The sequence below is a fragment of the Patella vulgata genome, chromosome 8, assembly GCF_932274485.2.
Source record: "Patella vulgata chromosome 8, xgPatVulg1.2, whole genome shotgun sequence".
In the NCBI taxonomy this organism is placed as follows: domain Eukaryota; kingdom Metazoa; phylum Mollusca; class Gastropoda; family Patellidae; genus Patella; species Patella vulgata.
The window spans coordinates 13220502-13234510 of NC_065886.2; the positions used below are offsets into that span (position 1 = coordinate 13220502).

A 14009-nucleotide genomic window follows, 5' to 3' on the forward strand; every position below is an offset into this window, starting at 1 on the left:
TTTTTGGTTCATAGTGGATCAATTTGACTGAAATTTTCAGCAAATTGCCTTTACATTATCTAGTTTTTAACTATTATAGTGAGAACTGCCAACTCGTTATCTAATCTCCCATAATGTACCTTTAATTTGTATATTCTGAGAGCGGTGAGAACTGAAACTTCTGTTTTAAAACACTATTATAGAGCAAGGCCTGTACTATAGATATTTTAAGGCACAACTGCACTCTAACATATAGCCGTTAAACGTCAAAATGTTCTATAAATATTTTATAGTGCAACTACCCTTTTATATGCACCCGTTTCGACGCAAATGAAATGAACTGAAATAAGGGTTTAACGTTCAACTATTCTGCACCAACTGGGATAATGAAGACGGGCTTAGACAGTACAGTGTGTTATGGGGGAAATTTTGCTGGCACAGCGGTACTAAGGCCTACTCTTATATAGAATTCCACAGGTCTAGAATTCCAAACGCCAATGTGCATACGGAATCTCGGATTTTTGTCCCATCCGAACGACTATACGTTGTCCAGTTTCAGACCCTACGTTTCGCACCACTGACAAGGAGAAAACAAACCGGAAAATCCCGATAAACTCTCTTGGTCAATACAGGGTTCAAATACGGGACCTCGAGGTCAGCGAGCCAACGTCTTTCTCACTGATTCACCTTGGCGTCCTATGCATTATGATTTGACAGATGGTAGTTAAGAAATGTCAAAGTGTTCTATTAATATTTTATAGTGCAACTATTCTTTAATGTGCACCCGTTACGGCGCATTATGACATAACACTTATAAGACAACAAACGTCATAGTAGTGTCCTATATGCATGTTATCAGAAGGTATTTTTAATGAATTTTGAACTTACTAAACTTACTGCTTGGGATTTTTAGATTAGTCATGAAGAGAAAATCTGACTAAATTTACAGCCTAATTGTGAACGCCGATTGTTTTTTTCTTTTAAATTGTTAAAGAGACATTACTACTACAAAGAAATCAAATTACGAGAGTATCATCGTCGAAACGTAGCATGTTAATAAACCAGTAATTGTTATTCCATAAATAGTGTTGGTGTGTTACTTTTCAATTACTAAATGTTAATAGTGTTAGTGTGTTACTGTTCAATTACTAAATGTTAATAGTGTTGGTGTGTTAATGTTCAATTAATAAATGTCACTTAAAGAAGTAGATATTTCCAATAAAAATATGAATAAAATGTAAAGACCAGAAAACCCGAAAACTGCACACTGAATAAGTCATCGGCCCGCAGTCCTGCACCAGTGTCAATTCTAAACCACCCTGAAAAATCCCGAGAAATTTTACCGGCCTCCTGGTTAGCGAGACCAGGCTTTGTTGCTCCTGCAACTAACGGATCTGATCAATTAAAAATAACCCCATGCTATTTTCCTCTCGTCGCCAAATTGCGATTAAAGAGCTAATGACAAAAGTTCGAAAACTTGAGTGTTCAATCGCACACTCTTTATTAAAGATAATCTGAAGTGACAATCTAAGTTGGCCTTGACGCACCTCTTGTTTATCGATAAGAGAATTCCTGGGCGTTATATAAGCTAGGATCTGTAGACGGAACATTTATTGTGTCAGTTCGACAAAGAATGTTAAGTCTGTTCGTGTTGGTATCATTGTTGGTCTGGCAAGGTAAGGGCTAATTTTTACCAAACATGAATGCCAGTATTCTGCGATTATAATGGTGATGGCGAAACTAGTGCCAAAACCTCCTAAAACCGTTGTAGTTTTTCCAACACACTTTCCATTCAAAAAATTAATAGTACATTCGGCGTATATTGTACTTTATATCGTCTGTCTTACTAGTTTAAATGATTGGATGCTTTAAAATTATAAAGACTTTCATCTTGTCTTTGTGGCAACTGGACGATTGACCTTCTTGTTCTTTTCTGACTGAATATATAATTATTAATTGGGCAGTACATCGATGAATGTATAGAAAGTACCTTCCACCTCTTCTTTTCTAACTTTCGATAACACACCAAACTTGTTTTACAGCCCAGGGCTCACAGTATAGCGACCCACATTGTGCTGGTGGTCGTTCTGCTATAACACATTTGTTTGAGTGGAAATGGTCAGACATCGCCCAGGAATGTGAACGCTTTCTTGGACCTTATGGTTACTGTGGTGTTCAGGTAAGAAAGGATGACACAAATATGTAAATGCATCCAAAGGTAAGCAACAACCCAGAACATTTAATCAAACTAAGCGGTTTAACAAGCAACGATTTCGAGTTTTACAACATCTTGATAAGATGTACGGAGTTAAAGCGAGATCGAGCCTTCTCATGACGATGGCATCACAAGAGCTAGCACCACACTATGTTCCTGGAGCAAGGATCTCGAGTTTTAAAACATCCTGATAAGATGCACGGGGTTAAAGCGTTTGTTTGCGACCGAAAGCAGCCATTCACCACAACTTGACGAAACTCGCTGGAACCCACGAGGTTTTTCACGAGTTGAACTTTTAAAACACGCTTTTATCTTTAATCAAAATCAAATACTGAAATATCGGAAACTCAAAGATAACCGAGATTTTAAGTATGTCGAGGTTTGAAATCTGGATTATTCACATTTGCTTTATAATATTACGATTGTATTTACCATTGATGTGCGGCTTTACAGCCTATTCGGTTTTCAACGGGTCCTCCAGTTTCCTAACACTACTAAGCAAATTATTAAAACAATTTAAGCATATGTCTCGAAATCACCTAGTCTATGTCGAGCGGACGTTAAAACCCATTCCAGTAAATTAAAGTGCAACATAATCCGCAAGCCTGACAATATCGGAATCTAAAATTTATAAAGTGTATATTCTGACTTAATAGGAGACATTGCTTATCAGTCATTCCACGCATCTGTAAACGAACCCAAAGCAATGCACAATTATCACCGCAGGATAGTGTCTTCTACAAAGTTGACAAGTGATAGAAATGCATGTATCCTTAATCGAGAGTTCTAGGATTAATTTTCCTGTTTCCGCATCATTTTCAGATTTCTCCCCCTAATGAGAACCGTGTGGTTACCAATCCTAACCGACCGTGGTGGGAAAGATACCAACCAGTTAGTTATAAACTTGTTACTAGAAGTGGTAATGAGGATCAACTGAAAGACATGATACAGAGATGTAACAAAGCTGGTGTAAGGTACGACCCCTATTTATTCCCAATCGTTTGAGGTTAAATGTTACTTTAAATCAGTTTATAGATTATGACAACCGCTCATCACCAATTGACCACCCATGCCAAAGCTGATGTAAGGTACGACCCCTGTTTATTCCCATTCTTGTGAATTTAGGTTTACTTTAAACCAGTTTATAGTTAAATAGCATCAGAATTTGAAACCTGTCATTCCAGAACGTGACAAGCGCCCATCACCAACTTGGCCACCCTTTAGGCTTAAGTATGTATTATTCATCTAACACTTTGGATTGTTTTGACCATTTCAGAATATATGCTGATGCCGTTGTCAATCACATGACCGGAGCTGGCGGTACTGGTTACGGCACCGGAGGGTCCTCATATGACGCAAACAGCCTAAATTTCCCAGGAGTTCCATTTGGTGGTAATGATTTCAATGGAGGGAACGAATGTCACAGCAGCGACGGTAGCATCCATAATTACAATAACGCTGAAGAGGTCAGAAACTGTCGTCTCGTTGGCCTGACAGATTTAAAGTTATCTTCTGATTATGTCCGAGGAAAGGTTGCCGGGTATTTCAATCATTTAATTGATCTTGGTATCGCTGGTTTCAGGGTTGACGCTGCTAAACATATGTGGCCAGGAGACATCGCAGCTGTCTTGTCGAAAACTAAAAACTTAAGATCTGACATATTTGGAGGTGGCAAAAGGGCGTTTGTTTACCAAGAGGTAATTGATATGGGGGGTAATGAGCCTATCAAAGGTGGTCAGTATGTTGGAGATGGGCGGGTAACAAATTTCATTTTTGGAGCTAAACTTGCTGAAATATTCAGGAAAAAGAATGCTATGAAGTATTTAAAGACCTGGGGTGAAGGTTGGGGAATGATGAGATCAAATGATGTTGTGAATTTCATTGATAATCATGACAACCAGAGAGGTCACGGGGGTGCTGGAGCAGTCCTCACTCATTGGGAACCCAGGCCCTACAAAGTAGCAACCGCCTTTATGCTGGCCCACCCTTACGGATTCCCAAGAATTATGAGTAGCTACGAATACAACCGCGCCGATAATACGGAGGGTCCTCCCCATAACGGAGACATGAGTATTAAAGATGTTGCAATCAAAAGCGACATGTCATGTGGAAACGGCTGGTCCTGCGAACATAGATGGCGTCAGATTTACAATATGGTGGCCTTCAGAAACAAAGCTGGTGGAGATGGTTTAAGTAATTGGTGGTCTGGTGGTGATTATCAAATAGCATTCTCTCGTGGTAACAAGGCTTTTATTGCTATGAATCTAGATGGATTTGATATTAATGCTAATCTGAACACTGGTCTACCCAGTGGTACTTATTGTGATGTTATTTCTGGTAATCTTGAAAACGGGCGATGTACCGGAAAGACGATCCAGGTCGGTGGAGATAGTAAAGCTCATATTAATGTTGGTCACAGTTGGGAAGATCCCATGATTGCCATCCATATCGGTAAGTTGTTTTATTTTACATGTGTGAATGTCACTGCCGTGATCGAAAGTGTGGATTAACGATTCATGAAAAATATATCTTACATTGCCATATTAATGAAACTGTTGATTGAGGAAAAATGGTCGTCAATGTTGAAGGTGCTTGTTTATATTGTAATATCACATTACGTTTGCAAACTTGAAGTCTTTCAACTTGAAATGTTTTGCAGATAATGAGCTCAATTTATGCATGAATTGTCTTTGCAGGTGCCCGTCAAGGTTCTTCCCCTTCAAGAGTGGGTTAAATATACACCACTATAATTATCATGGTAGCAGGCTGGGACGCCATTTCGTAAACTTTTCATTTTTTACCATCGAATAAAACTTCAACAAAACTTCATAGTGTTTGAGTACGGAGAATTCGGACAAACGGCTCTCTACTGGAATGGTTGGTCGATAGAGAGAGCAAACGCTTTGGTCTTGTTGCCCAATAAATCGCTTAAATGTGGATCTAAAATCACCGATTTTATGAAAAATATCCCATCTTAGATTACACCACCTTCGTAATAATCCAATACTATCCATTCAAATCATGTCTAAACTCAATATTATTTTGCTTTAGACCAGGAGTTCTTTAACATAGTGTTATGAAACTGTTGGTGCAGGGGAGTCACAGTGTCTTACTATTCTTGGGGATCCTGTGTTCGATCACTGTGCCATCATTGGATGTCAGTTTTCTTATGTGGAGAATAAGTCAGGCCAACCCGCGTACTCCTTGCAGTGCACGTTAAAGAAGCCATGCAGTTCGAATTCGATGAAGATGGGCAACCATGGGTATAGGAACGATGACCAGTTTTGGGTACCCAAAGGGTAATATATTTCATCAAATCTTGTGCCTAGCGCATCGGGACTAAACAAGTGGACTTGTTTAAAGAAGATATTGTTAAGTAAGAGACTGTAATACTAATTTTTCAATGGGCATTAAGGTATATAAAGTAGTAGGATTCACTTTTGTTTTATTCAGCATTGTGGAATCTTATATACCACAGTTTCAACCTGTGTCTAGACCAGGTGAAGTTGAACATGGTCATGTTTCAGTGAGGCAAGATACATAGCCAACTCTCAATACAAATTAATACTGACACCAGGGTTCAAGTCTGGGGGTGGGGGGAGGTCGGTACATCGTTCCGGGGACCATAAAGCCCCCATAAATATCTTTGTTTACGTCGGACATGGTCGGTATTCGTGCCCCAGAGCCCCCGATCCGATCCCCTATGCCCTACTCTAGCTATGCAGGGGTTAAGTTAGACACCCAAATTTTGCATAGTCTTTGCACAGGTGTGGGAGGATGGCCCAAAATTTGTCTTCTTGTGGCACATTAAAATTATCTTTTATACCCCTAAGGTTTGGGATGAGCGATTTATTAATTATTTGATTGGTTAAATTTAACCAACCAAAGTACAAAGTCGCCTTTATGGAGATGGGCGTGCACATTTTCTTGAAACATAGCTGGGATCATTTCCTAATTTGGTTAGCTATATATATTGCGTCACTATCGGTTTATACCACCGTTTAGTTTCATAAACAAGAGAGGATATGGTGTGTTTTTGATAAACAAAAAGGAAACGGCAGTACTAGCACACTATTTTGCCTGATTACACTATTTTGCCTATACCGTTTTTTTAGGACTTCAATTTTGTCTAATGGTTTGGATTGTTCGTACTTGGTTTTATTTTATTGTTAACCGAGGGCTTATTTTAATATATAAATATATCATCCATTTCCGCAGCAATACATGATATCTATCAATTAAAAGAGGACAAATTTGATTTGATTGGAGACAGCGCGAAGTTTTTGATACAATTACTATCCTTTCTTTTCACATAAAACTTCTTAAGAAAGTGGACATATCTCAATCAGGGATCGATTTCAGAAGTTCATTGTCAATAAATTTTCTTTTTTGTTGTTTTATTTAACATAAAATAGTAATAAACGATGAGAAAAACTTATTGATTTGGTTGACCTGAAAATACAATGGCAACCAAAGTTAAGCGGGCATATTGTGGGGGACTGCACGTTAAAAAAATAATCAACATGATCGTATTATTGTGAACATTCACCAAGGACCCCATTTAAAGACATAAATCGGATTTCTTCTCCTGGATTTTACCTTCAGTATAACATCACCCGTCTTCATTATCCCGGTCGGAACAGAATAGTAGGACGTTAAACCCCATTTCATTTCATTCCGTATAACACCAGAGTCGTTTATCCCTCACTTTTATTGACTGAAAATCATATAATCCATAATAATATGATCTGTTAGTCGCAAATCGTTGGTTTGTTAAGCAAAAGAACATAAAATTATATAAATTTTATTTTTGGCATTTTCCTTATTCACGATTCGCAGAACAAAAAATAATTGAAGAATAATTTTCCTGTTGACATGGTTGATCGTATCATTGGATATTTTAATATCCTTTAAAAAGGACATGGATCTTATTATCATTGGAAATACGCTATTTTTTTAAATGGGGTGTAACGTCCTACTTTTCTGCTCAGATTGGGCTAATGTTAACACGGACATACGCCATACAGTTTGCTATGAGGGAAATTTTGCCCGGAGAGTGGTACTGGGGCAGCACGTTAAAGATTCCCTGTTAGTTGGAAATCGAAATAAAAGTAGAGCGTAGCTCTGGTGTTAGGGCAAAATTTCCCCTCATAGCACACTGTATCACGTTTCCCCTTTTTTATTAACCCGGTTGGTTTATACGTTAAACCTAGTTTCATTTATTAACTCGGTGGGTTGGATGGCCGAATGGTTAGCACGCGCGTGCTGTATCATACGGCCTGTCATTGAGTCAACTGGCGTGGTTTCGAATCCCTGGTTGTACGTGACAGGGAGTAGGGTCGCCTGTCCAACCTCGTGGGTTTTCTCCGGGTCCTCCGGTTTCCTCTCACTGCTAAAGACCCCTACGCGCAAGCGAATTAATGAAATAAAATTAAACCATATGTTAGTCCCGAAATGACCTAGTTTGTGTCGAGTGGACGTTAAACCCCATCTCTGTCTCTCATTTATTAACATAATTTATTGTTATATTAGGGATTTATGTCCACTTCCATCTCGTTTTCCTTTTATAACGCCCTGCTGTACAATAATTTACTTCCTCACTGCGAGAAGTAGTCGGATAATTTAATATAGCAGTCCTATTTAAGATGACATCATTTTGTTAACTCAACAAGCAGTGAAGGTAGGCTTAAGTTTATATTTACATAAGAATTTTTTCTAAATTAATAGCCATTTACGATCAAATTTGTTTATGAAAACATTTTCCCTTTGTTTCTCCTTGAAAAATATGACAAATTTTATGATTGCCCCTGGAGGCTGCGTTTTTTTTCTTCCGATTTTACATATATAGCTAGTAGGCTGGTTGGAGAAGGTGACAAATCCAGCTTTGTGGGAAAAAATTCCTACCCAAATGATTTCTTCATTTTCTGAAACAACTATTTCCCTAGTGTTCCAGAAAAATTTTCCCCGCGGATCGGAGTTGAGCAAAATTTTTTACAGCACTTTGAACTTTTCACCCCCTGGGTCAACATAATGAAAATGAAAACCATTTATAACTTCAAAAATATCAATTTTACAGCCTAGAAATGTATTATCAACATAAAGGAAAGTGATACCAAGGAATCCAGAAATGACGTCAAAAGTAACGTACGACCAAAGCCGTATAATATTATAGATAAAGTTGCGACAATTGTGAAGCCAGAAATTTCATATGACGTCATGAAAATATGACCTCAAGTGTAGTTAGACGCCATCTTGGGTCCCAAGTATTTGTACCTACTATCTATTTTATTGTTGTGTCGAAGTTGGCTTCCCCCGACAAGTATGTATATAGATATGTCAGAATATCTTTTTTAAACGAAAAGTATAGCTAAACAAACTATTATTATTATTATTATACAGAAAGCGCACATTATTGTTATAAGAATAGTCTAATTCATAAGAAAGTGAAATAAAAGATACACCAAATAAAAGCGCAATTAAATTGCATACGCTTTTAAAAATCAGATTTTTTGTGCAGACGGGTAAAGTGAAAAATGAAAATTTAAATAATAATTTGGGAGATACAACCTTTTTGCCTTCTAGCCGGCAAAAAAAATGCCTGAAATTCCATGATTTTTGGTCTGGAGTCATTCCGGATTGTGTGTCAGTTTTCAGTCATCAATCATTAATTGTATCATCAATTTTTCGAAAATAGAAATTTCTTTAAATTGACTAATGGATAAAACATTTAAAATCAGTGTAACTTAAAATCAGTGTAAAATCAGTGTAAAATCAGTGTAATTCAAATAAAAGGTGTCTAGCGTGACATGTGTTTCGGGCATATGTTTCATCAGTGAAATTTGATACGAGATATCGCTCTCCGAAACTTTCTGGTTTCTTTTGCAATTTGTTTGGGGTAAGACGTTATCACTCCCCGCCCATGGGTAAATAATAATAATAATCTAATATATAAACCGCAAAAATTTAACAGATACATATTATGTACATGTTATTCCACAGGTAGACAGATATTTAAGGGGCCCAGTGAAGGACTCTTTTGGCTATTTGCGCCCCATTTCCAATGAAATAATCATGTTGTTCTGATGCTCAACTAGTATCAAATATATATCGTGTCTGAGATTTGTTACAAATCGCCTCGAACATGTTCCACACATCTCAATTTTTATCAGCTTTTTTTTTCAATCTATAAAAGCCTATATACATTCCTACAAAATTTTGTGTTTAGTTGTTTAGTCAAGTGAAACAAGAAAACGCATAGGCTAAATGAAACAATAGAACAAGTATACCTTTATAATGTCGACAAATATGTAAAACTATGAAATAAGATACTTCTAAGATATGATTCAACCGAAAAGTCCTATATATGCAACATAGATATATAATATCTACATTCAAGTTAAACGAACTGCATCCAATCATTTTAAATACCGGTATAGCGTCGAGCTGAATAAAGGATATGATTTATTGTCATTAAAGGATCTATGGGTGGTTGGTAAACAATGTGTAACTAAAAACTATGATATTATCTTTATTGCCATTATTTCAATGTACCTAAAATGAATTATCGCTGCCCTTTTATTACCAAATTAATGTTGTTTTTTTCATTTTAATTTTTATTTTTTAAAATGATATTCTTTTACCAAATTTGGCAGTCATATTGAAAGAAATGCCCGCCACCAAATGACAAATACATTTTTTTTATTGATGTTTGTCAAATTCGATTTTTCCACACATTTCGCTTGCATAACCACTCGCCGAAAATTCCTGAAGAACACCAAATTGAATTCTGTTAATCATGTCATTTTGGCCGAATTTGAGTATGATTTCGTCTGACATATTTATCATTGAACCAAACTGCATTGGTTGCTTTTGCAATTTGTTTATGATGAACTGTAGCCCGTAAAACGTTATACCAAGAAAAAAATAAAACGTTTTGTTAAGTAAAGCTATATGACGCCATGACGTCATAGTTTTTATGGCGTTATAGTTGGGACACCAAAATGGCGCCTGTAAATGAGTTGTCGTAACTTTCCCTATACAGGGCTTTGCGTACGACGTCACCGTGACGTCAGAATAAAAAATGGCGGAACTATGACGTCACTGTGATGTCAAAATTCAAGATCGTTGACCACTTGATTGATTTGACGGATTTTGTTTTCAGTGTTGGCCAGAAACTGGGCTTGACTAGATAACTGTGGTGTCCGATTTCAGAGAAATGTCACTGCTCCTATATTTAGACGTAGCAGCTCGGCGCTCGTGCTCATGATCCTTAATATTTGGTTCATAGACGCTGAACACGACGATTGGCGAGGGACCTGAAGCCAGGTGTTAAAGTTCAAGGCACGACAGTGCGAGTGCAACCAGAAGTTCTTTTCCAAAGATGTATTACGGTGGCACATATTCAACAGTTCTTCAAATATGAGTTGAGTGCCTTCCCGTCCTCACTGTTTGCAGGAGCTTTCATGCGACATGTAACCAAGTCCGATCTCGCTGAGCATTTGCTCAAGAACGTTTCACCCGTTTCGAACACTTCGCTCGCCAGTGAAATAACTGTCATTGATGGAGGTCTGCTAATCAACTTTGTAAGGTGGAATAAGGGTACGAATATCTCCAACATCTTAGAAAACTATAGGTCATTTGTAAAAAGATTTCCCTCGCCAATAGTCGTGTTCGACAGCTATGAACCAAATACGACAATTTGGTGAGGGAAATCTGGTTGTTTCGGATTCGGTAAATTGGGACTTCTTAAACATACGAACAGTGACATCTTTCAGGTAGCTAGCAAGACAATAGCTTCACCTGGAAGTTCCCAGTTCGAAGTATCTGAAGCTGGGGAAAGGTTATTCTGTGCAATGTCAATGTATGGTCACAAAAATGAGATATCTCCGACTAAAGTCCGGTACCTAAGGTACAAAGCTATGATCGCTGAAAACATTTCCATTCAAATCAATAGACTTCACTCAACAGCTGCTGCGGCCGAGCAGCATGCTCACCGCATTCATGTTCAGGTTAGAATTTGGGATGAACTAGACGATGGCGTCGATCCTGTGAATTGGGGTTGGCAAGTGATAGAGAATAGATACGTTCCCATCGCGACTGTTCTTCCATCAGCACCAGACAACGTTCTGAATTTCATCTGGTGTAAATGTAAATCGTTGAAACAACAATGCTCGTCATGTTCTTGTACACAGAATGGTTTGAAATGTGTTGAAGCGTGTGGAGGATGCCACGGGGAGGGTTGTCTCAATAGCGAACAAATCAGCATTGATTTAGAAGATGAAATTTGTACGGGGTAGAACAAATGATCCGAATGAATATTTTATTCCTCTTGTCTATTTGCTTGCTTTATTCACAACACGTCTCCGCCATTTTCAATTTTGACATCACAGTGGCGTCATAGTTCCGCCATTTTGTATTCTGACGTCACGGTGACGTCGTACATTACTATTGACGTCATTTCTGGATTCCTTGGTATCACTTTCCTATGTTGATAATATATTTCTAGGCTGTAAAATTGATATTTTTGAAGTTATAAATGGTTTTCAGTTTCATTATGTTGACCCAGGGTGTCAAAATTTCAAAATGCTGTAAAAAAAATTTGCTCAACTCCGATCGGCGGGGAAAATTTTTCTGGAACACTAGGGACATAGTTGTTTCAGAAAATGAAGAAATCATTTGGGTAGGAATTTCTTCCCGCATAACCATGAAACAGGGTCGTCAAACAAGAATCGGTGCACTTAGGTTTGTTTTGTGCACCGTATTCATAGAATTAAAAATTTATCTTTTCTCCATGAGATATGCTTCGACGAACGCTCCATATACCCGCATTAGACAGTTAAGTTAAAGATACATTATGGGAGATTGGATAAATAAAGAGCTGACAGTTCTCACTATAATAGTTAAAAACTAGATAATGTAAAGGGAATTTGCTGAAAATTTCAGTCAAATTGATCCACTATGAACCGAGATTTTAGCGATTGAACTTTCGGCCTAGCCTCTATCATCATTACTAAAGTCGGTACGATAAAAAACAGCCTCGATCAAATTATGAATGGAAGTCGAACAACAAATCGGAACCTAATCCAATAAATATCGCAGGCTAGCGATGACATCGAGAGTTGATTATAGTCTGGATAAGTTAATTAATGTCTAATTAATAATTTAGATAACATTTCAGGCCTAAAGAAAGACCTGCAATAGGCAGATTTAGCTCTTGCATAATGTATGTTTAAATAGCGCAAAACATACGAGAACTGGCTGAAAAGTTCTAAGCCTACCCGTGAAAGACTTGTACAGAGTCGATGGTTTCCACTTATTTTCCTACAACGATGTTGCAAGGCTTGGATGACGGTCAGCATTGTCGTACGGACGGAGTCAATGAGTTACGTGGGCGGAACCCGGAATGCCCCCAAAAATACGGGTTACAGACGGCGAAGGATCGGAGCTTATAGTGTGTCCATCCCCGCGTTCAAAATAAGAAAATTTGACGGCCGCAAACGCGTTTTCCAAACGCAAAACGTGGTAGAGTAAACCTTAAGACGGTTGTATTAACATCTTCTATTTCAATGTAACATCTCACTGGTTTGCACGTTTGAAATGAATAGTCAGACCTTTTATGCTCCTTAACATAGTTACATATGTGTAAAAATAAAATAGATATTTGAGTAACGTCCTTGTTGAATAAGTATGCCATTATAATATAAAGAAGACGGTGCGTGAAATTGTATACGTATGAATAACATCAACGATAAATATATGGTCGGTGTTATTCATTATTTATACATTTGGTTGATGACGTGACATTTAATTTTTTATTAAATAACCAGAAGCCCTTTATGAAGGGTGTTTCGCCGGTGTACTCTTACCAATCTAGAGATATCAGATATCATTATTTATAAATAAATTGGTCTCTTGATGCATAGGGGTACGAGCTCGATGAATGTTAGTGGGGTGGGGGTGGGGGCAGAGCCTGTAATGCCCCCCAAAATTTCGGGTGGTGGATCCGGTCGCCTACGAGAGGCGAACGAGCAGAGCTTATCGTGTAGCACCACCCCAACCCTCTCCGCAAAGAAATTTGGAAATACATCAACTTCAAAGTGGTTCAATATATCCTACCTTAGGTGACTTTCCGGAATCCCAAACTCCAAGCATAAATCAATCGTCGCGGGGTATAGGCCCTCGCGCTGTAGACGGTGGTGCCGGTCGCCCACGAGAGGCGAAGGAGCAGAGCTTGTCGTGTAGTCCTTCTCCCAACCCTCTCCGCAAAGAAATTTGGAAATACAGCAAATTTAAAGTGGTCCAATATATCCTAACTTAGGTGACTTAACGGAATCCCAAATCCCAACCAAGCAATCAATGGTCGCGGGGTATAGGGCCTCGCGCTCCCTGAGAAAATTTTGAAAATGCGTATTTCTGCTATTCAAGCCCGTGAATTAAGCAACTTCAAAGTTTTCAATCGGTTTGAACCAAAATCCCGCTCTAAATTCCAACTATCCAATCAGACTGTTACAAGTACATTGACAAATAATAATCGATGCCCGAAAAATGTCGCACAAAGTAGGGCGGCTCCAGACAAAATGTTTTAATCCACAGTCAATTCAGTACAAAGTCGTGGCAATCTGATTAAAACGCAGATCCTATTTCGTTTCGATTTTTATAGTTCAAAATTTTGTTTTGGAAAGATTGTTATATAGCCCGCATTCTGCTTGGTGTGTTGGTGGCTACGTGGGTAAGGGCGCTGGCTCGCTACCCTGGAGGTCGGGTGTTCGATCCCTGCATTGGCCGAGAAAGTTCATCACGATTTTCCAACGTGGTT

The 14009-nt window shown here is 38.3% G+C and overlaps 1 protein-coding gene across 1 annotated transcript; it reads left to right on the top strand.

The window, feature by feature from the left end:
• The first annotated feature begins 828 nt into the window (after nt 1-828).
• Nucleotides 829-5012, top strand: LOC126830178 (alpha-amylase). Its single transcript, XM_056102824.1, has 5 exons — nt 829-841; nt 2022-2158; nt 3017-3168; nt 3471-4645; nt 4891-5012. Exons 1-5 carry the CDS (start codon nt 829-831, stop codon nt 4926-4928), a joined length of 1515 nt encoding a protein of 504 aa, XP_055958799.1. The 3' UTR covers nt 4929-5012.
• The last annotated feature ends 8997 nt before the right edge of the window (nt 5013-14009 follow it).